The 27,628-nt window shown below is 37.9% G+C and overlaps 2 protein-coding genes across 2 annotated transcripts; one reads left to right on the top strand and one right to left on the bottom strand.

Annotated features, from left to right (window-relative positions):
- The first annotated feature begins 888 nt into the window (after positions 1–888).
- On the top strand, positions 889–6,209 carry FCER1A (Fc epsilon receptor Ia). The gene is made up of 5 exons (XM_015112757.3): positions 889–1,006; positions 1,145–1,165; positions 2,229–2,483; positions 3,978–4,235; positions 5,744–6,209. Exons 1-5 carry the CDS (start codon positions 943–945, stop codon positions 5,926–5,928), a joined length of 783 nt encoding a protein of 260 aa, XP_014968243.2. The 5' UTR covers positions 889–942; the 3' UTR covers positions 5,929–6,209.
- A 5,398-nt stretch (positions 6,210–11,607) lies between these two features.
- Positions 11,608–27,053, bottom strand: LOC100423130 (olfactory receptor 10J3). Its single transcript, XM_028846632.2, is given in 4 exon segments — positions 11,608–11,784; positions 11,787–12,163; positions 12,166–12,640; positions 27,000–27,053. Coding segments are annotated over 4 exon segments (1,083 nt in total).
- Between the last annotated feature and the right edge of the window lie 575 nt (positions 27,054–27,628).

The raw sequence follows: 27,628 nt of genomic DNA, 5'->3' as shown, positions 1-27,628 counted from the left end.
AAGGCCCTGCTGTGTATTTAAAGGAGAAAGGGTGATAGTGTTGGAAAATTACAATATTAAAAGTAAACAAAAGCTAGGAAGTAAAATAAAATAAATTGTATGGCCTAGATCCCTGTAAGTAATGGTTTAACGTCTGCCTTCCTGTGTTCTGAGCCAGATTAGGGCACAGTAGAGAAAAAAGGAGTCTCTGAAAATGATTCCAATTTGGCTGGTCAGATAGCGGATCATCAGTGAATCAGATGAAAATTTGTGGATTTGTGGACTAACTGATCAGCAGGAAATTAAACAAGAAAAGTGTTGGTAACTCTGGTGAATCCCAAAAGAAATCAGCAGTTGCTAGCCATGCTCCTGAATAATAGTACATCATATGACTAAGAATTTGACTTAGGGGTTAGATTTTATGTGTTTGAACATTTAATAGCTGGCACCCCAAGAAAAGTTACTTAACCTCACTAAGATTCAGTTTTCCCATTTATAAAATACACATAGTGATGGTACATACTTTGTAGGATTATTATGAAAAATAAATGAAATATCAAATTTATTTAGGATAACACCTGGCATATGTTTGGTATTCAGTAATTAGTTGCTGCTGTTTTATTCTGCCCTCCCTTGCAACCCACTTTTCTAAGTTGTAGACTAAATAGTTGTATACTGATTGACAGATTTAAAAAAGCTTGTGATTGTGCTATACCCATGCCTCTCTCTCACCAGATTCCAGGTGTATATGTGGAGGGGGGATAGGGAGTGGAGTAAGGGGGTAAATATTAAAATTGCCCAGTTTGGCACCATCCTGAATATTATCTCTAAAGAAAGAAGCAAAACCAGGCACAGATGATGGGTTAACAAGATATGATACAGAAAACATTTCCTTCTGCTTTTTGGTTTTAAGCCTATATTTGAAGTCCTAGATCTCTCCAGCACAATCAGCACCAGGAGCTCATGAAGAAGATGGCTCCTGCCATGGAATCCCCTACTCTACTGTGTGTAGCCTTACTGTTCTTTGGTAAGTAGAGATTCGATTACCCCTCCCGGGGTCCTTAAAATTTCATGTATGTAGATCTCATCCCCACATCCAGATTCTAGTCCTCTGGCAATAAAGAAGACTGCTGGACACTAACTTATCCTTTCTGAACTTTTGCAGCTCCAGATGGCGTGTTAGCAGGTGAGTCCTCTGTTCTTGTTCCCTTGGTGTTTCAACATGTCTGGGCATTGCTTTTCTCCACTATTTTCTTCGTCCCATCACTTCTGCTTTCTAATGAGTATGAATCTGTTCCTTGGCCAACCTACTTTCCCTCTCCACCTTACCTTGTCTTTCTTCTTTTCCCTGATTCATTGCATTCTCTCAAGTCATTCTCTCCTCTGTTTTAGTCAATAACCATGTCTGTTGCACATATACATGTCTCATTCTCTCTCCTAGACACTTTGACATAATCTCACTCCATAATTGCATTATTATTATTGCCATTTTATAATTGAATATGCTGAAACTCAGTGATTTTGTGGTGGTTACCTGGCTAAGGAACTGGATTCCAACATAAGTTCCTTGGATCTAAGTCCAGTTCTCTTCTGACTATATCACCCTTTTGTTATCACCATTTATCTACTTCTTTGGTCTCTGTTCAAATTTGCACTACATCCTCTTGTTCCAGGAAGCCATTCAAGACTGACTTTCTTAGTGCCTCTCACTACTTTCTGGAACTGACATATGTTTTTCACTCTGTGTATACTTACAATTAAATCGTCATAAATATTCAGAACTTGGAGAAACCTTATATTTCATCTAGTCCAATAACTTTATCCATCCAGAATTCACTCATTCATTCACATAATAAACATTTAATGTAGCAATGGTTGAACATGGCAGATACTGTTTCTACCTCAAAAGAGATTGCAGTCCTCATTTACAGATACTGAATTGAAATGAACAGAGAAGTAGAGTGAGTCAGCTCAAATCACATAGCGAATTGGTTTCTTTGTTTTTAAATCTCCTGCATATGTGTCCTGCCTTTCTCCCTGTGTTGGGCATTCCCTGGGGCCACAATACTATTTTCTCAGTTCTTTAATCCTTCCCCTAGAAATTAAAACAAGGTATTATCACCAACAGTACAAGTACATGTTGACCACTGATTGTCAGAATATTGCTACATTTGTACTTCTAAGCCTGGACAGTTTTCAATGACTTTTTTCCTCTCTACATCTCTTTTCATATTTTTATCTTCTTGAAGTCCCTCAGAAACCTACGGTCTCCTTGAATCCCCCATGGAATAGAATATTTAAAGGAGAGAATGTGACTCTTACATGTAATGGGAGCAATTTCTTTGAAGTCAGTTCCATGAAATGGTTCCACAATGGCAGCCTTTCAGAAGTGGCAAATTCAAGTTTGAGTATTGTGAATGCCGACTTTGAGGACAGTGGAGAATACAAATGTCAGCACCAACAATTTGATGACAGTGAACCTGTGCACCTGGAAGTCTTCAGTGGTAAGTTCCAGGGATATGGAAATACAGATCTCTCATGTGAGTGTTGGCCCATCTGAAGACGGAAAAAAACAGGTTATTCCGAGAGTTAGGACACCAGAGTGGGATTCAAGGTCTCTCATTTAAGACCCCTGCATCTCTCTTCTACCCCCTTTCCTTTTGATTACTCGTACGCCTTCTTTCAATATTCTAGTCATCTCTCGCTATTATTCCGCCACCCTGTTTTCCTCTGTTTTTTCTACCTAGATTCAGGTACATATTATGTGGTCAAACAGCATGACATATATGTGAACATTTCAAAGAGTTGTGTGTCTGGAATAGGACCAAAAGGTTTGACTTAAAGTTTTGCTCTGCATAATCCATATGTCATGACCTGAATATTACGTTGTACTCTTCATTATGAAACATATTTGGGTACATTTTCTCATGTCCTCTATTGTTACTTAAGAACACATATTTCATGCTTGTTTCATCTTTATCACTCTCCTACTACCAACAATTAGCATAGCATGCTTAGGCACATGTGGCTTAATCAGCAAATGTTGAATAAACAAGCTAATAATTTTGAATAGTGACCAATAGGTCTCTTTTATACTCTATATTTTTCTCTTGAGTGAAAAAAAAAATGTTTCAACCTCCATATATAAATTCCAAACACAAACTAAAGCAATGTAGAATAGCTTATTTCCTTGAGTAGGTTCTAGAGAAGTCCTTAAGGATTGGTCCTAAATTAAATATGCTTATTATGCTAGCAATATTTCCTTCCAAAATTCTCCTTTAATTAATGCCTTTTAATTTTTACAAAAACATTAACCATAGAATGTGATTCTTGTCTTTCACTGACTCATTAGTGACAAATATTTGTTGAGTACTTACCAACTCCTAAGTATTGCTACCAATGCCTAAGTATTGCTACCAACTCCTAAGTATTATGTTGGACATTCAGAATAGAATGTAGAACCAGATAGGACCCCTGACTTCTTGGAGCATAGAGCTATATGGGAAGAGGACATTAAACAAAAAATTACACAAGTAATTAATTTAAATTGTACATGTTTTGAAGAAGTTTTTGTGACAACTATAATTAACACTAGAACTGGGAAGTTTCTGTAAGGTAAGAGAGAACAAAATAGATACTCTCCCAAGCTAAAATTCCTAAGAAAGACTGTTTATTTTCCCCTAACTAACTAGAACTAGCAACAGAATATCTGAAAGCAATTCTGGCTTTCAAGTATTCCATGTATGGACTCAGCAGGGAGGTCCGAGAGTTTTTGTGGCCCCAGACTGACTTTTCAGAAGGAGAAAGAATTTATCAGTACAGAAGACAGGCTCTAAGCATTATTTTGTGCCCTTTAAAAATCCACTTTATGAGCCAAAAAGTGGGTTAATGACAATTCATAGTTTCTGACACATGTTCTATGCATGACTGTCTTTTATCTATTCATTCTCTCCCTCTTCATTTATTGTTAAATAAATAACATAATGAATGTTCTTCAGACTGGCTGCTCCTTCAGGCTTCTGCTGAGGTGGTGATGGAGGGTCAGCCCCTCTTCCTCAGGTGCCATAGTTGGAGGAACTGGGATGTGTACAAGGTGATCTATTACAAGGATGGTGAAGCTCTCAAGTACTGGTATGAGAACCACAACATCTCCATTACAAATGCCACAGTTGAAGACAGTGGCACCTACTACTGTACGGGCAAACTGTGGCAGCTGGACTGTGAGTCTGAGCCCCTCAACATTACTGTAATAAAAGGTGAGTTGGTAAAGGAAAGGAAAAGCATCCACAGCAGGGGAAGGAAGAGAGGACATCTGAGCCTGAGTGGGTGCAGTTTGTAGAAGGGGGGCACCTGTGATACACTGGAAAGCCTACTAGACTTGCAATGAGGAGACCTGGGTGATAGTATATATCTCAATCTCTGTTTCAAAGTCTTGACTTGTTAAATGGTGATAGTAATACCTGCTCACACTATGAAATTTGTATGAAGATTAATGTAGTGATGTTTGTGAAATGACTTTGTAAACTGTTAAGCACTACCCAAGCATAACAGATTGTGATTACTATTTTGATCTCAAAGTCATCTGTTGCTCCTGGGGAGAACACATATTTATCAAATTGAAAAAAAGTTTCAAAGTTGAATGAAAAAAAGATGTAAAGAGCTTGAGGAGCCCATTCCAGCTTAGGAGGGCTGGGAAAGGAAACCAGCAAGTCAGTAAGTTGTGTGCCTGTATATTGAGGGAGAAGGGAATGGACTTGATATGGAGAGGGTAGGCAGGTGGACTACCTCTATGGCCTGCAAGCAAAACTGCTCTCTCCAAACTCTGTATAAGAGAGGGAGCCTGTGAAGTATTCACTTTCAAAGGAGAAAATTAGACTTTTCCTTCACACTGTACATACTAATGTCTAAAAAAGCATGAGGTCAAAATACAGAATTAAGCCCTAACAGTTCTATGTTAACTAAATTGAGATCTAAGTGCTATGTACTTCCCTCTAGGCTTCCAGTATCTTCATCTGTAAAACAGAAGATTTGGTCTAGACTCCATTAGAATCATTTGATGACTTAAAAAAATATGTTGATGCTCATGTCTCATTTCTTGAGATTCTGATTTAACTGGCTTGGAGTGCAACCTGGGTATCTGTATTTTTCAAAGGTCTTTCACATAATGGCAATGTGTAGTCAATACTGAGAATCACTTGTCTAGGTGATCTTTAAATGATTTCTGGATGTATTGGATTCTGGATGTATTCTGAGGCTCTATAACTTGAGAATAATCACAAAAATCAATGCAGTTTATAAACAGACTAACAGAACCACAAAATAATAGAATTGGAAGGCAATTTAACTAGTGCAATTTCTTCATTTTGCCTAACAGGCATGTAAGAAATGATGACTGATAATTGAATAATAGGCATTGATGACTCCTGCCCTCACTTTGTCTCCTTTCCACCCCTTAATTATATGTGAATTCTGGTCTTGTCATTTCCAAGAAGGGGTTTATCTTTCCTATAATCTTCCCCACTGGGCACACTGGCTACTGGAATTATGAGGAAATGCTCAGGACTCCCTATGGCTCCAGGGAGCACCAACAGAGCAACTCAACCTAGCGCTAATCTGAGTGTTTTCTCTATGCTCTGGATGCCACATCATGCTAAAAATGAAGGACAAAGCTTGGTCTTTCTCTTAGGGAGGATGAACCTCTGAACCTCATTCTTCAGTTCCCAATATGAATTATGTTTCTCATTGCATCTGTTTTCCACTACAGCTCAGCATGACAAGTACTGGCTACAATTTCTTATCCCATTGTTGGTGGCGATTCTGTTTGCTGTGGACACAGGATTATTTATCTCGACTCAGCAGCAGGTCACATTTCTCTTGAAGATTAAGAGAACCAGGAAAGGCTTCAAACTTCTGAACCCACATCCTAAGCCAAACCCCAAAAGCAACTGATATAATTACTCCAGAAATATTTGCAACATTACTTTTTTTTCCAGCATCAGCAATTACTACTCAATTGTCAAACACAGCTTGCAATATACATAGAAACGTCTGTGCTCAAGGATTTATAGAGATGTTTCATTAAACTGAGTGAAACTGGTTAAGTGGCATGTAATAGTAAGTGCTCAATTAACATTGGTTGAATAAATGAAGAATGAATAGATTCAATTTATTAGCATTTGTAAAAGAGAAGTTCAATTTCAATAAAATAAATATAAAACCATGTAACGGAATGCTTCTAAGTATTCAAGGCTTCCTAGTTTGTTTTCTTCTAAAGGCAAGAACCATGCAGTTCTAGATTGGAAATATCCTTTCTTGACTATTATAAGTGTGATCTAGGAATGAAAAGGCATAGGAGGATGCCAGTGAGGTGGATCATTTTTATGCTTCCTCATCAGTTTACTATATATAAACTTTCAGTTCTTGGCAGAATCAGGGACAGTCTCAAGACATAAGACTCTCAGGATGAAGTTCAGTCCAGGATTCCTCTGTGATTGTTTTGCCCCTCCCAAATTTATATCTTGAACTTATATCTTGTATCTTTATACAGCATCTGAACCAAGCATTTTGGAGAAATTCCAGCATATAATAATAACCAAAACCCTCAGCTGTGAAAACAGTCCAGGACTGAATAAGATCTTGGGCAAAAGAACTAGACAGTTTTGGTTTATTTTCCTTTTCATTTTATGTCTTCATCATATTCTTTGGAGGCTCATTCTTCTGTCATAGAGTAAATGGGATTAAGTTTTTACCTATGATTTATTTTTTAAATTTTTTGTAGAGATGGATTCTTGCTATTTTGCCCAGGCTGGTCTCAAACTCTTGGCCTCAAGCGATCCTCCCACCTCAGCCTCACAAAGTGTGGGATTACAGGTGTGAGCCACTGCACCTGGCCAAGTTTCTGCTTATTATAAAGCTATCCATTAGAAAGAGACTAAACCATACAGAAAAAGACATCAATTCAAATCCTGACTCTTCTACTTTCTAGATTTGTGATCTGGGAAAATCTTCTTATACCTCCATGGACTTCAGTATTTCGTTTGTGAAAAAAAAACATAATAATCATCCTGTCTACCTCTTAGAGTTCTTCTGAGAATCAAATAAGAGTCTGTATTTGAAAGTTATTTGTAAATTGCAAAAATTTATACAAATTTAGGAACTTTTAGCACCTACATGAGACCCAGTCTTTGCCACCACTACCCCCTACACCCATGACCCTGACCATAGAAATGTTTATACTCAGGGCTTAGAGAAAGCAGTAGGGAAGATGGGCAACATATTGCTGGTGCTGGCTGTGGATTCATGGAAATCAGTGAAAGATCAGAGTGCCTGTAGCTTGTCCATGCCTTAGAACAATTAAAGTATGAGGAAGTGTGGCTGGGGAGAAAACTTTTAAATATCCATGAGACCTACAAGTCCCATTTTTTCCAAGGAATGTTTTTGGGCCAGAAAAAACAGGGAAATTACTAAAACATTTTTTTCTTTTTTTTTAAACTTTGGATAAGGATCTGGTATTGCCTTTCTTCACACTCTCCTCCACTTAAAAAAAAAAAAAAAAAAAAAGTCTGGCCAATGGAGAAGAGATTTCTCCTCAGCAACAGGCCAGGCAAAGTTTCCCTGGGAGACTCCCTGATGTTGCTTCAGAATGCTTCCTCTGCCACCTCCTCAAGGTCTATCTTATGTTTTAGCCTTGGGACCAGGCTTTCCACCACATTCATTAACCACACCTTTCTCCCCAGTGCTCTACATAGCACATCAGCATTTCAGGCATCAGGCTAAACAGCAATTTACCCCTTTATTTCAGACAAGGGATTGAGGCCAGTGATGCAGAGTTCAAAACTGAGAGATTTGATATGGATAAGAAAGTCCGGGCTTGATCAGCTTGAGATACATTTTCTGAGAGATTTTCTAGGTTCTTGAGTACCACATTTCACTTTTATCTTCCCTTTACACTCACTGCAAGATTAAGGGGACTATGGATAGAACACAGGTCTGGATATCCAATCTGTTAACTAGCTGTGATTGGGCCAAGTTACTTGCCAGTCTCTGAGATTCTATTTTTTCTTTGTTAAAACTAGGAGTCTGGTGGAGGTGGTCTTTAAGGTACTTTAGAGCTCAGATATTTTGTAATTTATTACTTTAAGTTCATATGTAGTAATTATCCAGGCACTAAGGCTCAGAATGCATTCCCCAAGAAGCTCCAGTGTAAAATTTTCCTTCGTCCTCCATACATTGGTCTTTTCTTTCACTGTGCTCTTCCGTGTACAGTATCTAAATTCCACATTTGTGCCAGACCTGTCTGGGTTTCTACTCATTTATTTCTACCCATTTTCTTCTCGATAGTCATACATCTCTTGCTCCAGAGGGAATGTGGAACATAGGGTCAGGGCTTGAGTATTTTGTGGACCCCTAAAATATGGCACTTATAAAGATGTCTTTACCCATGAAACACTTTTTACTATGCCAGAGATGGAGTACATGTGTTATAAAGATGATTGGAATAGAAATAATTCACTCTAGATTCACCCTTGTCACCCCCTTTATCACTTCCTTTCTCTTACCAAATTGGTCAAGCCCAGTTCATAGGGCAAAATTTGCTACCCCATGAATTGCTGTTCCAAATTGGCAGACAAAAAATCATCATGAATTCACAATAGTTAGGGGCTGATTTTCTGAAAAGCAAGTCAGTAGCTTCCCACTGGTGGCCAATGGAAGACAAACTCCTGTGACCACCTTCAGAGTGGAGACTCAGACAAATGGTACACCTTGTCAGTATATTGGGGAGTTGAGTACTTGAAGAAGGACTCTGATCTTTCCCTCTTCTCATTAAATGGGAAATGGTGACAACCTGGAGATGGAAGTTTTATGCTGAGGATGGCAGAGGCACCTGCCAGCCTAGGACTCTAGATAATCTCAGAGAGTCGGGCTATCTTCCTGCCATAGCTGATCTGCCCAGCTCTGGACAGCTACTTACCAAGCAAGCCCAAGTCTCTATCTGGAACTTCATCAATCGCTACAACATTCCCACCACAAACCTTTTACTCTATCAATGTGCTCACCACAACAATTCACTTATATATTTCACTTATGACAATGACACTCTTCCCCTTTTTGAAAATTAAATGGTGTAAGTCCACTTTCAGTCTTTCCTGTTATTTCCAATTTTCAAATATCATTGACAATGGTCAGCAAGTTCTCTGCAAGGTACTAGCATCAGGCTGCAATGAAATGGAGACTGCTCACAGATAATTTTTTGAAAAGAAAAGAATGACTTCCTGTGGATTCTGAGAAAAGTTCAGATTTTAATTTTTTAACTAGTTTCCAAGAAGATAATACTGCACTGCTGCCAACCAAATTGAATCACAGTAAATATAGTTCAATAAATGGAATAAAATTATTTTAAATTAAAATACGGGAGCCACTGATCTGCATTTGCTAGAATATATCAGGGCTGAAAGTTTGAATTCTACACTTACGTTAATGGCTGTTTTAGAAATGAGATCCTAAAATGTTGCAGGTTGAGGTCCCCGGAAAACAGACACTGAGACAGAGATTTGAACACAGCATGTTTGTTAGCTCTCAGCATGTACACTTGTGAAGAAGTGAAGAAAGCAATATTGGACAAAAACAAAAAAGTTGAAATGTGATGTAGTCAAGAAAAACCTCTGGAGCTGGGAGAGCCCTTCCTACTTATCTTAAGGCGAAGCAATACCCTAAATAGACAAACCACTGGAGGTAGTATATCCCTGGGAAGGGAGCATGACCTTGGAACAAGCAGCTGTTTAACAAGGACAATGCTTGAAGAGGAACTCAGCTGAGAGCCATTAGCCCAAGGCACTCCCAGCAGCTGCAGGAATGCTTGTGTGGGTCCTGAAGGAGTGCAATCCAGGTGATGTGCCACAGCATTCACCAAATACAACTTCAGACAGCAGACAGTGTGACATTGGCCAGCAGACCTTTACCCAATGGCTTCTAATCAGACTCAGCAGAACTACTAAGCAAAGATTTAAAAATCGTCTCTTGACCAACCTCACAGCAACGAACTATATCATTTCTAGAAATCTGGACACTAAAACAAAGATATCTTTTATCACCAGTCAGACTTCACATGACAATTTGTGGCAAAGCAAGACAACGTAAACTTGACTTAAATAACTTATTTCCAATGAATTGTCCCATTTTCAGCATCCAGCAGACTTTACGACACTATCAGAAGTGTTGTCTTGCCTCTACGGGATCACCCCACTGGATTGGATGGATTCTGGATACTGTAGGACTGTATTTGAAACTCAGGGTATGCTTGTTCCTCAGTATAGAAGGCCAGAGTGCAATGGAAAGATGAGAGAGAGAATATCCTTCCTGGCACCAGTACATATATTTTCACCTCCTGTGATGCTCAGGCATAAAATGCTGTTTATAACTCAGGTTTAAAGTTGGGAGTATAGAAGAAGAAACTTCTGAAAATTTACCCCTGCAGGCTTAGGAGCTCACTGGAAAATTTTTAAGTCATGCATCAGATTTCTGTTCTTTAATAATTCTTTTCAGAAATTGTAGTTAAAGTGCTTATGTTTATAAAACTATTTCAGAGAGTTTTATGTCAACCTGGCAAGAGGAACTATACTTTTGCTGATCCTTTCAACCTGCATCCTTTTTACTCTTGTGCTGAGTGTATGAAAAGTCTTAACCTTTTCAGCATGTTCTTCTTTTCAATCTGAGTTTTCTGATCTGGGCATCTCAGGAATGTGGACAGTTCATGTCTGTGTTCTCAGTAGCTGATGCTTTTTTTGCTTTCCCACATCTGTACTCTTTCCTAGGTTAGTTAGAGCAGTTCCATCAACTTGGAAGGTCTGCCTCTAGCTTTTTTTTTTTCTTTTTTTTCTTCTTTTACAAGAAAACTTGCAGTGTCCACAGAAATTCATATATGTGTGTAGTATCTTCTAACTTATTTGCTTAAAATGTGGCACAAATTATTCTGACACCCTTAACAGTCAACTGGAAAATCTTTCTGAGGTGGTTTCCAAACATTTTGCTCATTAGCTTTTTAGAACCCTGCTGGACTTTATGTTTTTTTGTTTTGTTTTGTTTCCGAGTCTAGCTCTGTCGCCCAGTCTGGAGTGCAGTGGTGCAATCTCGGCTCACTGCAACCTCCACCTCCCAGGTTCACGTGATTCTTCTGCCTCAGCCTCCTGAGTAGCTGGGATTACAGGCGTGCACCACCATGCCCGACTAATTTTTGTATTTGTAGTAGAGACGGGGTTTTACTATGTTGGTCAAGCTGATCTCGAACTCCTGACCTCGTGATCCGCCCACCTCAGCCTCCCAAAGTGCTGGGATGACAGGCGTGAGCCAGCGCGCCTGGCCAGACTTTATGTTTTAATGGAGTTGTATAACTCAAAATATTCTCAGGGTGTGTGTAGCTGTGTGCATGTGTATGTGAGTGCATAATTCAGGCGTGCATTTTTTTTTCCTACATTCATAACCATATGCTAAGCTATTTTGTAAATGTTCTGGAGCAGAGCATAGACGATCACAACAAGCTCAAACAGAAACCTCCAGTTTTAGTACTCAGTTCAATTTAGTCTAGTCTTCTTGATCCCATACAAAAGGGCATTATTGAAAGAGCATTAAAAATTAATACATATTTATAAACTCAAAGAAAAAGGCTTCACAACCTCTCTTCGTAAAGGAGACAGGGGCTTTTGCCCCATGGCTCTGCACAGAGCATCTCCTTGTTTGCCCCATGGCTCTGCGCAGAGCATCTCCTTGTTCCTCAGGCTGTACACAACAGTGTTCAGTAGGGGAGTGATGACAGTGTAGATCACTGCGATGAGTCTGTCCTGTCCCAGGGAACTCTGGGACTTAGGCTTCAGGTAGATGATGGAGGCACAGCCATAGTGGATGATGACCACCGTGAGGTGGGAGGCGCAGGTGGCAAAGGCCTTCTTCCGACCTTCAGCTGAGGCAATCGTAAGAATGGTGGAGATGATGAGGACATAGGAGACAAAGACCAGGTCCATAGGTAGGACAAGGACACAGACACTGACAACAAAGTTGATGATCTCATTGACAGTGGTGTCTGTGCAGGCCAGCTTCAGCAGGGGTCTCACATCACCGAAGAAGTGGGAGATGACAAAGGCATCACAGAACAGCAGGCCAAACACAGATGTTACTTGGACAATGGCCATGCTAGGCCAATCCCCAGTGACACAGAGGCCAGTTGGATACAGGCCCTTTTACTCATGATGACTGAACACCTTAGGGGGTTGCAGATGGCCACATAGCGGTCATATCCCATGACTGTGAGCAGGAAGCAGTTGTTGATGCCAAAGGTGAGATAGAAGAAGAGCTGAGTGGCACAGCTGTGGGTGGCAACGGGCTGGTGAGGATTCAAGAGACCAGAAAGCATATAGGGAACGATGGTCACAGTGTAGCAGGTCTCAAAGATGGATAGCATGCTCAGGAAGAAGTACATGGGGTGGGGAGTGTGGAGATGATGGTCCAGGCGAACAATGGTCATGATAATCACATTGCCAGAGAGAGTCAGCAGGTACAAAGTTAGAAAAACAACAAAAAAGACAAGTCTGTACTGCCACCTGAAGCTGGAGAAACCTTCAAAGAGGAACTCAGTCACAAAAGTGGAATTGGCTTTGGCATCAAGGTAGGTCTAGGTTTGAAAGGGCTGGGCAGAGGAAAGGAAGATGTGATGAGTTAATCATGAGAGTAAGCTGGACCAAGGCTTTCTGTGAAAAGCATGTCCATCCTCTGAGCAATGCCCTAGACCTGTTGTCTACTTGCTCAGAATAATCACCTGTCCTCACCCCCTTCTTTGGAAGCGTAGAAGGGTACCCTAGGACTCTGGGATTGAGAGCAGAGATAGTGATCAGAAGGTGGTAACAAACTGAAAGAGATCTGTAGAAATAACTCCCTGGTTCTTTTTTTATTATTATTATTATATACCCAGAGGTATATGATCCAGAGGTGTGCTTGCTGGATCATATGGAGGTCAGAGGAACATCCATACTCTTTTCCACAGTGGCTACATCATTTTACGTTCCCACCCACAGTGCACAATTTCTCAACATCCTCTCCAACACTTGTTATCTTTTGATTATAGATTAAAAAAAAATACTAGCCTCCCTAACTGTTATGAGGTGATATTGCACTGTGGTTATGATTTGCATTTCCCTGATGGTTAGTGACACTGAACATGTTTTCTACACCTGAATTAAAATAAAAATCTAGAAGAGATATTTGCATTCCCATGTTCATTACAGCACCATTCACAATAGCCAAATTGTGGAAACAACCCAACTGTCCGTTGACAGATGAATGAATAAAGACAATGTGGTATGTACATAGAATGTAATGTTGTTAAGCCTTTTTTAAAAAAGGAAATCCTGCCCTTTGCAACAACTGGAGGACATTGTGCTAAATGGTATAAGCCAGTCACAGGAGGACAAATATTGCATGATTCCACTTAGATGAGGTATTTAAAACAGTCAAAGTCATAGAAGCAGGGAATAGAATGGTGATTACTGGGGAACAAGAAAGAGGAAGTGGGGAGTTGTTGTTCAATTCATGTAAAGTTTCAATTATGCAAGATAATTAGTTCTAGAGAGCTGCTGTACAGCATAATTCTTAAACAATACTGTAATATGCACTTAAAATTTTTTAAGATGGTATATCTCGTGTTATGTGCCTTACCACAAAAAACAAAAAGCAAAGGGACACAAGGAAGTGTTTAAAGGTGATAAATATATTTGTTACCTTAATTATGATGATGATTTCACAGGTGTATGTATATGGCCAAACTCCCTAAATTGTACACTTTAAATGTATGTAGCATATTATATATCCATTGTACTTCAATAAAGCTGTTTAAAGAAAGAAAGAAACAACTACCTGGCCATTGAAGGAGTGGGCCTACGTCAAGGAAGAAGCGGGTGGTACATCAAATGTGCCTAGCTCTAGAGTTCCTTCTCAACACACTCCTGAATTACTTCCCAAGGATCCAGTGAGGAATCGTGAAGAATAGAAGATGTGAGACTGATTGATATCCTTTTCACACTGTCAGCAGTTTTCTATGCCAAAGGCCCTGTGAGAGTCCCGAGAATGCTTCTTCTCCTCAGAACCCTAGGTCCTGATCTTCACTTATCTAAGCCCTGCATCTAAAATCCTCAGTGACCATCGAAGAGTAGAAAAGGGAACACTTCTACCGATGACTTTTTCTAGAGACCTTGCAATAAATATCACCTAGGATCATAAAAAATGGTTTGATATGGTGTTGCAATATTTAGATTGTCTCCTTGAATTCTAAGGAGAATTTTGCCATCATAAGATGGCAAAATGAATCTGAGGGTCATTCTTTAAGTAGGAAATAGATTTTTCTAGTATGAGAGCAAAGATAATATTCATTTAATCAGAGAAACAGGAAGCATCCTATTTTTTTACTTCAATTTTGCATATTCCAAGCTATGTTGTGGATACAAATAAGCTGATCCACCTTCCTTTTGTCTTACCTCAAGTAGACCCAACATGAGAGATTGTACTGGCGCAGATGAACCTTGCTCCTTATACCCACATCTACTCCTGATAAATTCTCACCATGTTTAACCATTATCTCCATTCAGAAAGCTGAGGACTGTCCTGACTACCACCCTTCCCTTTTCCACACAAAGATAGTGCCTCCTGGAATTCTCTCTTCCTGTCCCCTCCACTTCATGCTTTCTACCAATGCCCAACTACTGACTGCCATCACCTTCCTCTATGATCACCACAAGGCCTCCTAACAAATCTGTCTTCTTTTGGTTGATCTTAGTCTAAGTCTTCCTCCTGGATGTTACCATTAACTTTTTCCAAAAACCTGTTCATGGAGCTCTCCTGCATAAATTCCTCAATAGCTCCTCGGAATCTTAACCGTCATATTTAACTCATTTGTAAGTTGAGTATGTTAATATTTCATCGAATTGCCATGAAAATTAAATGGGTTACTTGTATGAAGAGTTTGACCTAGCATTTGACATATAGGAAACCCTCAATAAATGCTAGTGTTATCAGAAGTTACAGTTATTTCTTTTTCATTTTCCCCAAATTAGCAAGTTTAAATTTCTAAGAGGATCAGGGGTAGGGGTGGAGGGGCTTCAATCTAATATTTCTGGATTTGTAAACAAGTATGCGATTATCCTAACGTTAACTTTGTAAGTGTTGTAACTTCCCTTCCAGTTGTTCAAATGGACTTTTTAAATGCTCTTTTAAAATCTTTCTTGAAGTGCATTGACCAAATCCATGCACTGCTGCATGTATTATACTAACACAGGTGTGGATTAAGTTGAGTATAATTTTCGGTTTTGCCTCTAATCCTCTAATTCCTTTCCTGAAGATGCTCAATATTTTACTTCTCCCTTGGGTCATAGTCGCTCATCCAACTAATATATCTAGAAACAATCTGCAGTGACATCTAGATCCCTTGCCTGGGTTATAATTGATAGTGTGGAGCCATTGTTGTAAGACCACAGTTTCCTTTACACATGCATACATTAAAATTAATTCACATTATTTTCATAATGTAATTTTATTTTATTAACCAGAAGATCTTATTCAGGTCTGTGGCCTTGAATATTTGCCTCCCTCTCTTCCAGATAGTTATTTAAACTGGTAACACTCCCCCAAAAATGTTATCCCAGCTCCATCTAAAAGAATAATCAGTAAAGGGATGCAGAGTGGAATGGGGAAATTTAAAATGTAGGCAAGGATAGGATTACTCATCTAAAGTCTAGGAAGTATAGGTGAGGAGGGAAAAATGCGAGATAAAAAAGTGGATAGGGTACAGATAGACAGAAACCTCAAAATTCAGGTAATGTCTTTGACTTTGGAGTTTGTATTGCCTTTCCTTGCTTTCAAATAAATTACAAAAAATGTGACACAGGCCTGTTCCTGGCCCAATCCTAGATGAGCGTAGTGTTTACAATTTTTCCCTGAAGAAGAAAACTTACTTATCCTTTTGTCTCCTGAATCTTTAAAAATCTCCTGTGCATTTTCATTTTCTGCATGGACCGAAACATCACATGTGCCCTGTAAATATGTACAACTATTATGTATAAATTTTTAAAACGAAATAAGCCAGGCACAGAAAGAAAAATATCATATGTTCTCACTTACATGTGAGAGCTTAAAAAGTTGATCTCAGGGAGGTAGAGAGGAGAATGATGGTTACAAGAGGCTGGAAATGGTGAGGTTGTGGATGAAGAGAGGCTGGTTAACAGGTACAAACATATAGTTACAAGGAATCCATTCTGGTGCTCGATAGTACAGGAGGTAACTAGAATTTATTTTATATTTCAAAATTTCTAAAAGAGAAGATGTGAAGTGTTCCCACCACAAAGAAATAATAAATGTTTGAGATGATGGATATTCTAATTACTTCAATTTTATCATTACACGTTGTATTAATGTATCGAAAATCACATGCACCACATAAATATGCAGAATTATATATTAATAAAGCAACCTTTGAAATCTAAAACAAAAAGTCTCCTGTGCATTTCAATTTGCTTAAACTACAGTTGTGCTTGATTTTACCAACAACTTCTTCAAGAGTTCAATGCATTGGGAAGTCACAAAGTGTAAGTACTGGCGCTAGTGCTAAGAAAATAAAGATGACCCAATTGGTCTTTTTTCTCCTGGAGCTTAGATTCTTGGACAGCATTAGGTATAGGATCCAATTACAGTCTTCCAAGTACTTTATGGCCCTTTTCTCTACATTAGTCTATTCATCTACATTTCCAACTTCTTAGAAATCACATTCTTTCTTATGAGAACCCATGTTCCCCCTTCCATAGACTATCACTGGCTATGCAATAACAGTATATACTATCAGAAACATTCCCCATCCCAGCAGTTAAGGAAGTGAAACTCATCAAGTAGCATGTTTTTTGAGTCTTCTAGGGAGTTGTGCTTATGCCTGAATTATATCCACCACTCTGGAAATTTGACTGCCTACAATCATGTATTATAGATTTTTTTCTTTCTTTTTTTTTTTTTTTTTTTACTGATAGTTATACAATGTTTCCCAGATTTTTGTCAATGCCTTTTCTAAGATTATTTAAAACACATCAGTTATTTAACTAACAATCACTTTATGGAACTAAGGTATTTTACGGAAGAGCCTATGAATTTCCTTAACAGAAGGTCACTAATGTCATACTGAGCAGAGCTATAGTTTTTCCCCCTTTTCTGGCTAATCTTTAGATAGCACCAAGAATGTGATAACTAAAGGAGCTATTTAGAGAGGAAGGAAATAATGCCTATCTCAGTCTTCCTGTGTCTGACACCAGAAGTGAAGCCACACTAAGTTCCCCTAGATTCTCACATGCCCGTCCACTGGAAGGATTTCAACTTTGGGTCACAAAGCATTAACTTTGGCTTAGGTGTTTTTTAATAAGGTACAAATTGTCTGTCCCCAGTACTAGATGTCTCTGTCTCCAAAACAACACTTACTACTCCCAAGTGATAATGGCAGAAGACACAATCCAAACAGCAGAGCATCTGGAGAACTCATTACTAATGCAGCTCGTTTCCTAATCCTGAGAATAACACTTTGGAGAACAGAGTTGGCTTGGCTATTACGGACAATCTCTGGGATGAAAAGGCTAATTTCCCTTATTAGCATGGGTAATAGTCCTGCTAAAATCCATGTCAGATTTTCTGTCCATTTCTCTGGTGCCAAGGGAGGGAAGCTTAAGGCCTTATAGAGTAACTCTTCATACATGAGAGAATAGAAGCGACAATTATTAAGCAGGGTTTATGCATGGGGCCCTCATACAGAAGGCTGACCTTCAGATACTCTGACATTTGAAGCACTTTAAAGTCTCTGGAAAGAATCAACAACCCTGTTCCTGAATTCTATTGTATGAGCTTTCATACTTTTAAACTGAGCTTTCTCATCTCTCAGCTTCTTGCCACACACCCTATGTTCATTTTGGAGCCCTCAGCTCAGTTTGTCTCAAGGCCTCAGCCTTGCCAGGGAACCTTCTGCATATTAAATCCATCTCATTATCCATAGCCCAAACATATGGTAATGAGTGTCTATAGTTGAAAGATATGTAAAAGTTGGCACTCAATTGTCACACATTTTTAACTAATTATTTCTTTGCGTTGGTCTTGATTGCTAACTCAATTGTCAGCTCCTTAGATATAGAGACTCTCTGTCATCCATCTTTTGTTCTCTCAGTGAACTTAGAGCTGCTACTTCTAAAAAAAATACCTATTACATGCTCTTATTATATGCTAGGTACTAAACTATGCAATGCACACATATTAACTCATTTAATCTTAAGAATGAACCTACAAGATAGCACAATTGTACTGCTTTTTAGGAGAAAACAGACACAGAGATGTTATATAATTTCCCATAGGACACTGAACTGATAAATGGGAAACTAAGACTTAAACAAAGGAAATCCAGCCTTATAATTTGGGCTATATTGGTAATATTGAATTTAATTTGAATTTGTGTTCAATAGTGGTACTGCTAATGGTAGCAACCTAAAAAGACATCTTGGCAATGGTGAAAAAAGCATTAGATTAGAGATTTGGTTTACCTAGGTTTTAGTTCCATATTTGTGACTAACTTGTCAAGTATTTAGACTGACATGTATGTGGGCCTTGGTGTGTTCATCCATGAGTGATGATATAATAATATGGTAGTGGTGATGCTGCTGCTGATGACTTTGCCTCCTACTCTGCATCCATCACCTTATTTTATGTTACCTCACAATAACATGATAAAGTAGACATATACATCCACACTGTTATCCCTAGTTTACAAATGAAAAAACTGAAGACAAGTGAGAGAACTGGAATAAGTGACTCCTTACCAGGATTCTTTTCACCCTGCTACTATTCATACACAAAATTGAAGGGTACAATTAGTTCTCCTACACCTCTAGAATGATGCTATAGTGAGCGTAATATATGGATATAGCTACTAAGTCAGTGAATGGTTGAGAAGCCAAGATTCTAGAAAGAAAGAATATGCAGATGTGTTAGCTTGACCCTCAATTCTTTGCAGTTTCCTTGAAGAATTGTAATTTGCTGTTTGTGGTCTTTGGTCAAAAGAACTAATAAACTGAGCAGAGTATCTAGAAATTTCCATATGCTTAAGGGTTATACTCTCTGTGAAAGGGTAAAGTGGAAATAAATGAACCCTTCACAAAGACTAAAACTTCAAATTAATTTAATTTCCAGTTAGATTAATATGATCTTGCCCCTAGTCTAACTACATGTGGAGAAGCAAAATAAAATATTCTCTAGAGGAAGATAATAGAATCTAGAGTACCAATTTGTCTTTATAATTTTTTCTTATAGTACTGGAGTAGGAAAACTACAGCCCATGAGCCCACTACATGTTTTTGCATAGGCTGCAAGGGACATACTAGTTTTTACAATTTTAAATAATTGAAAACAAATTTAAAATCTACTTTGTGACATGTGAAAACTATGTAAAATTCAAATATCAGTAAGCACACACACAAAAATGAAATTTTTTGAACCACAACCCCACTCATTCACTTATGTATCATCTATGGCTTCTTTTGTGTGACTATGGCAGAATTTAATAGTTGGAACAGGGACTTATGTATGATCCACAAACCTTAAATTATTTATTACCTAGCCCTTTTCAGGAAAGTGTGAGGATTTCTGATAGAGAGTGTCCAAGATGTAATAAAAATGCACCAGACATACCAGGATAAAAAAACAAAGATGAAAGACTCAAGAAATTTCTTTAAAAAAACACTCAATGCAAACAAACCCATAAAATAATCATATTAAAGTTACAAGATACAAATTTAAGATAAACATGACTGTGGCAGACACATTCTAAGGTGACTTATAATGAGTCACACCCATGTATTCCCTTTCTTTGAGTGTGGGCAGAACTGTGACTTGCCTCTGTTCAATAGAATATGGCAAAGATGATGATACGTCTCATTCCCATGCTTATATAACATTATATAAGAATTTATCATAACAGAATGGAGCAAGAATACTAACTTGCTGACTTTAAAGAATTAAGCGGCCATGTTTTAAGAGGATTTGTAACAGGGTCATGTAGCAAGGAATATAGGCAACATCTAGGAACTAACAGTGTCAGCAGAAAGCCAGAGAGAAAACACAACCTCAGTTCTATAACCACAAGGGGCTAAGTTCTGCTAACAACCACATGAGTTTGGAAGTGGAGGCCAAACTCCAGGAAGGAATAGAGCTCTGCTGATGCTGATTGCTGGTGTGTGAGATCCTGAGCAGAGAACCCAGCTAAGCCATGCCTAGAACACCTGTCCAGTGGAAATGTTGTGGCATTTTAAGCTACTAAACATGTTAATTTGTTATGCAGCAATAAAAACTATTATAATTATTACTATGTTGAAAAAATAATATACAACAAATTTTCAAATCACAGCAGAGAATGAGAAATATTATTTAAAAATAAAGTGAAAACACCAGAACTATAAAATATAAGAGAAACTAAGAACTTAATAGATGTTTTAACACCACATTAAAAATAACTGGAGATAAAATCAGTGAATTGGAAGATGTGTCAGTAAAAAATATCTAGATTGAAGCACAGAGAAAAAAAAGTAGTGTAATATGTATAAAAGAGTGTAAGAAGCATATAGAACCCTGGGAAAAGATCTAGCACAAGTGTAATTAGACTACCAGATTAACAGGAGAGATAGAATGTATCAGAAGCAATATATGAAGAAATAGTGGCCATGAATTTTTCAAACTTGAGGAAAACATTAAGACACAAATTTAAGAATCACCCTGAGTTACCTACCAACAGGATAAATACATATTCACTGATACATAAAATACATGTAGACATATCAAATAAAACAACAGAAAAAAGAAAGAAAGAAAAAGCCTTAAAAAGAGTTAGAGTAAAAAGACATTATTTTCAAAGACTAACCATAAGGCTAATAATTGACCCCTTAACAGCAGGAAAACAGAAATTAACGGAATGACATTTTCAACATACTGAAAGAAAACAACTGTCAAGCTAGAATTCTATCATCAGGGAAAATATGCTTTCAAAAGGAAGACAAAAACAATAATAGCTTTAGATATGCAAGAAAAAAAAAAGAGAGAGAGAGAATTTGTCACCAGCAAACCCAAATTAAAAGAAACATGAAAAGGAGTTAGGTAGAAGGGAAATTCTCCCTAGATGGAAACAGAAATTTAAACAAACAAAAATGACTTTTAAAAAATCAGAAAAGATAAAAATATGGGTAAGTAAATTAATAATTTATATTGTATACACTAGCAACCATAATGCCTTGTGTATTTAAAAATATTTATAAGTTAAAATACATAACAATAAAAGCATTGAAATGAAGATAAATTAAAATTTTTTACAGTCTTTACATTTTCTTTGAACTGTAACCTCTGAAATAATCATTAAGACAATGTATACATAACAAATTGACAAAAGAGAAACAAAAAATAAAAAACAATCTAAAATAAAGCAAAAAGAGAAGGGAGGTATACAAAAAATGGGAAAAAAATAAAACAAATTCTAACATAATATATTTAAACTCAAATATATTAGTAATTTCATTAAATGCAATGAATGTAAAAGAAATAATAGGCCAATTAGTAAACAGAGTTTCAGATTGAATAGGAAAAAGGATTGTTTACAACAGACACATTAATTATCAGCATACAGAAAGGTTAAAAGAAGAATGGAAGTTAGTTTTTTGAAAAAAATTAATAAAACAGATAGACCACTAACTAAACTAAAAAAGAAGAGAGAAGAATCAAATAGACACAATAAAAAAAAGATAAAGGGAATATCACCACTGATCTCAGAAATACCAACAACCATCAGAGTGTACTATAGACACCTCTATGCACATAAACTGGTAAATCTAGAGGAAATGGATAAATTCCTGGACATATACACTATCCCAAGCTTGAAACAGGAAAAAAGTTGAATCCCTGAATAAACCAAAAACAAAACCTGAAATTGAGGCAGTAATAAATAGCCTACCAACCAAAAGAAGGCCAGGACCATCCGATTTACAGCTGAATTTTACCAGAGGTACAAAGAGGAGTTGGTACCATTTTTTTCTGCAACTATTCCAAACACTTGAAAAGGAGGGACTCCCTCGAACTCATTTTATGAGGCCAGGGTCATCCTGATACCAAAACCTGGCAGAAATACTACAACAAAAGAAAACTTCAGGCCAATATCCCTGATGAACATTGAGGCAAAAATCCTTAATAAAATACTGGAAAACTGAATCAGCAGCAAATCAAAAAGCTTATTCACCATGATAAGGTCGGCTTCATCTCTGGGATGCCAGGCTTGTTCAACATATGCAAACCAATAAATGTAATTCATCATATAAATAGGACTAAGCACAAAAACCACACAATTATCTCAATAACTGCAGAAAAGGGCTTCAATAAAATTCAACATCCCTTCATGTTAAAAACTCTTAATAAACTAGGTGTTGATGGAACACACCTCAAAATAATCAGATACTTTTATGAAAAACCCACAGGCAATATCATGCTGAATGGGCACAAGCTGGAAGCATTCCCCTTGAAAGCCAGCACCATACAAGGATGCCCTCTCTCATCACTCCTATTCAACATAGCATTGGAAGTTCTGGCCAGGGTGAAGTGGAGGATCTCTTCAAGGAGAACTACAAACCACTGTTCAATGAAATCAGAGAGGACACAAGTGGAAAAACATTCCATGCTCATGAATAGGAAGAATCAATATTGTAAAAATGGCCACACTGCCCAAGGTAGTTTATAGATTCAATCCTATTCCCATTAAATTACCATTGCAATTCTTCACAAAATTAAAAAAAAAAAACCTACTTTAAAATCCATATGAAACCAGAAAAGAGCCCGTATAGCCAAGACAATCCTAAGCAAGAAGAGCAAACCTGGAGGCATCACACTACCTGACTTCAAATCATACTACAAGCCTACAGTAACCAAAACAGCATGGTATTGGTACAAAAACAGACACATGGACCAATAGAACAGAATAGAGAACTCAGAAATAAGACCACACATCTACAACCATCTGATCTGCAACAAACCTGACAAAAACAAACAATGGGGAAAGGATTCCCTGTTTAATAAATGGGTCTGGGAGAACTGGCTAGCCATATGCAGAAAACTGAAACTGGACCCCTTCCTTACACCTTGTACAAAAATTAACTCAATATGGCTTAAAGACTTAAATGTAAATCTCAAAATTATAAAAACCCTAGAAGAAAAGCTAGGCAATACCATTCAGGACATAGGCATGGGCGATAATTTCATGATGAAAACATCGAAAGCAATTGCAATAAAAGCAAAAATTGACAAATTGGATCTGATTAAACTAAAGAGCTTCTGCACAACAAAACAAACTATCATCAGAGTGAACAGACAACCTACAGAATGGGGGAAAGTTTTTGCAATCTACCCATCTGACAAAGGTCTAATATTCAGAAACTACAAGGAACTTAAACAAATTTACAAGAAAGAAACCAAACAACCCCATTAAAAAGTGGGCAAAGGACATGAACAGGCACTTCTCAAAAGAAGACATTTATGTGGCCAATAAACATATGAAAAAAAGCTCAACATCACTGATCATTAGAGAAATGCAAATCAAAACCACAATGAGATGCCATCTCACATCAGTCAGAATGGTAATTATTAAAAAGTTAAAACAGGACAGGCGCAGTGGCTCACGTCTGTAATCCCAGCACTTTGGGAGGCTGAGGCAGGTGGATCACTTGAGGTCAGGAGTTTGAGACCAGCCTCCCAACATGGTGAAACCCTGTCTCTACTAAAACTACAAAAAAATTAGCCAGGTGTGGTGGTGGGTGCCTGTGATCCCAGACAATTGGGAGGCTGAGGCAGGAGAATTGCTTGAATCCAGGAAGTGGAGGTTGCAGTGAGCCAAGACCATGCCATTGCACTCCAGCCCAGGCAATAAGAACGAAACTCCATTCCCCCAACAGAGTCAAGAAGCAAAAGATGCTGGCAAGCCTGTGGAGAAATAGGAATGCTTTTACACTGCTGGTGGGAATGTAAATTCGTTCAAACACTGTGGAAGACAGTGTGGCAATTCTTCAAAGACCTAGAACCAGAAATATCATTTGACCCAGCAATCCCATTACCGAGTATATATGCCAAAGAATGTAAATCATTCTATTATATAACCAGTCATGCACACATATGTTTATTGCAGCACTATTCACAATAGCAAACACATGAAATCAACCCAAATGTCCATCAGTGATAGACTGGACAAAGAAAATGTGGTACATATACACCATAGAATACTATGCAGCCATAAAAAGGAATGAGATCATGTCTTTTGCAGGGATATGGATGGAGCTGAAAGCCACTCTCCTCAGCAAACTAATACAAGAACAGAAAACCAAATACTGCATGTTCTCACTTGTAAGTGGTAGCTGAACAATGAGAACACATGGGCACAGGGAGGGGAAAAACACACACTGGGGCCTGTTGGGAGGTAGGGTGTGGGGGGAGGGAGAGCATCAGGAATTACAGCTAATGCATGCTAGAATTAATACCTAGGTGACGGGTTGATAGTACAGCAAATCACTATGGCACATGTTTACCTATGTAACAGACCTGCACATCCTACACATGTATCCTGGAATTTAAATAAAATAAAATAAAATAAAATAAAATAAAATTTTAAAATAGCAAAGGATGGAAAAATATATCATGTGAATACTAACCAAAAGAAGGCTGATGTTTTATGTTAAAATAAGGCAAAAAGATAAAAATGTATTTAGGCTTATTTTGTGGCCTGACATATGGTATTGCCTGGAGAATATTCAAAAAATACTTGTAAAGAGAATGTATTCTCTCTTTTTTTAATGGAGTCTTTCATAAATATCAGATCTGGATGGTTCGTAGTGTTTGTTCAAGTTTTCTATATCCTTACAGATTTTTTTTTGTTCTACAAATTACTGAAATAGAATCACTGAAATCTTTAATTGTTGACTTGTCTATTTCTCCTTCCTAATCTATATTTTTTTCCTTCAGGAATTTGGGGATCTGTTCTCATGTGTATATACACTTATAATTGTTTATTTTTCTAACATGTTGACTCTTTTATCACATCAAAATATATTTCTTTGTCTTTCTTTTTCCAAAAAAACCCATAAATCTTTACTAAAATTATCAAGCATTGTCACAGTGGTAATTGTCCTTGGCTAGTACTTAACCACACTTTTGTTTTTATTTCTTTTTTTTAATTATTATACTTTAAGTTCTAGGGTACATGTGCACAATGTGCAGGTTTGTTACATACGTATACATGTGCCATGTTGGTGTGCTGCACCCATCAACTCATAATTTACATTAGGAGTTTCTCCTAATGCTATTCCTCCCCTAGCTCCCCACCCCCAGACAGCCCGAAATATATGATGCCGCCCTGTGTCCATGTGTTCTCGTTGTTCAACTCCCACCTGTGAGTGAGAACATGCAGTGTCTGGTTTTCTGTCCTTGTGATACTTTGCTTAGAAAGATGGTTTCCAGCTTCATTCATGTCCCTGCAAAAGACAGGAATTCATCCTGTTTTTATGGCTGCATAGTATTCCATGGTGTATATGTGCCACATTTTCTTAATTAAGTCTATCATTGATGGACATTTGGGTTGATTCCAAGTCTTTGCTATTGTGAATAGTGCCACAATAAACATATGTGTGCATGTGTCCTTACAGCAGCATGATTTATAATCCTTTGGGTATATCCCCAGTAATGGGATGGCTGGGTCTAATGGTATTTCTAGTTCTAGATCCTTGAGGAATCGCCACATTGTCTTCCACAATGGTTGAGCTAGTTTACAGTCCCACCAGCAGTGTAAAAGTGTTCCTATTTCTCCACATCCTCTCCAGCACCTGTTGTTTCCTGACTTTTTAATGATTGCCATTCTAACTGGTGTGAGATGGTATCTCATTGTGGTTTTGATTTTTTTTTTTTTTTTTTTTTCCCGCAATGGAGTGTCTCTCTGTCTCCCAGGCTGGAGTGCAGTGGCATGATCTGCCCTCACTGCAACCTCTACCTCCTAGGTTCAAGGGATTCTCCTGCCTCAGCCTCCCAAATAGCTGGGACTACAGGCACCCACCACCATCCCTGGCTAATTTATATATTTTTACTAGAAATTGGGTTTCACCATGTTGGCCAAGCTGGTCTCAAACTCCTGACCTCAAGTGATCCACCCACCTTGGCCTCCCAAAGTGCTGGGATTATAGGCATGAGCCACCACACCTAGCCTTATATCTTTGTCTTGTAATATTCCATGTCTGAAAGTCTATTTTTGTTTGATGTTAATACAGTTGACCCTTGAGCAATGTGAGGAGTAGGGGCATTGATCCCCGCACAGTCAGAAATTTGAGTATAACTTTTGACTAACCCAAAGCTTAACTGCTAATAGCCTAGTGTGGACCGGAAGCTTTACCAATAACATAAACAGCTGATTAATACATATTTTTGATTTTATGTGTATTACATACTATATTTTCACAACAGGGTAAGCTAGAAAAAAGACAATATTAAGAAAATCATAAGGAAGAGAAAATATATTTATTATTTATTAAGTGGAAGTGGATCATCATTAAGGTCTTCACCTTTGTCTTCATGTTGATTAGGCTGAGGAGGAGAGGAGGGATTGGTCTTATTGTCTCAGGGGTGGCAGAGGCAAAAGAGGTGCATGAAATAGAAGGAAAGGCAAGAGAGACAGGCACACACTGTAACTTAACAGAAATACACTGTAATTTATCTCTGAATCTTCCACTTTATTTCTCTAAAAATGTTTTTATATGGTATCAATTCCTCTTCCACCTTTGCTTTAATTTCAAATCTCCTATTATCCATGTTGTTTAAAAAAAAAAAAAAAAGGCAACCTTGAATCATCAGAACCCTTCTGCCAGATTGTCTAATGTCAATATGTTTTCTGGCACTAATTCCTCTACATCTTCTTCCACATCTTCTTCCTCACTGTCTGGCACTGGTTCAGAAACACTCATCTCCATTAAGTCATCTTCTTAATGGAAGACATTAATTCCGTTAATTCCTCTGATATGATGTCTATTATTTCTTGAATTTCTCCGAGATCTGTACCTTGAAACCCTTTACCCTCTACCTTTTTAGTTTTTCCATATCCACAATCCCTTTCAATGATTTTCTTGATTGGCTCTGTCATAAATCATGTGAAGTCATGCACATCATCTGGACACAATTTTCTCCTGCAAAAATTTATTGTTTCAGTCTTGATGGGCTTTCATGACTTTTTCCGTAATAATGATGGTATCTTCAATGATGTAAGCCTTCCAGACTTTCATGATGTACTCTATATTGTGGTTCTCTCCCATAGCATTGAAAATCTTTTTCATAGAGTACCACATGTAGTGAGTCTTAAATGTTCTTATGATCCCCTGATCTAGAGGCTAGATGCTGAATTAGAGATGTTGTGTTTGGGTGCAAGTTGACCACTTCTATGCCTTTTGTGTTGAAGTCATGGCATTCTGGGTGGCTAGGGAAATTGTCCAAAATCAAAGAATTTCAAAAGGCAGTTCCTTACTGGCAAGGTACTTACTGACTT

Source organism: Macaca mulatta, chromosome 1, assembly GCF_049350105.2.
Source record: "Macaca mulatta isolate MMU2019108-1 chromosome 1, T2T-MMU8v2.0, whole genome shotgun sequence".
NCBI classification, from domain to species: Eukaryota; Metazoa; Chordata; class Mammalia; order Primates; family Cercopithecidae; genus Macaca; species Macaca mulatta.
The sequence above is the reverse complement of the archived record's forward strand: the minus strand, read 5'-3'. Positions and strand labels throughout refer to the sequence as shown.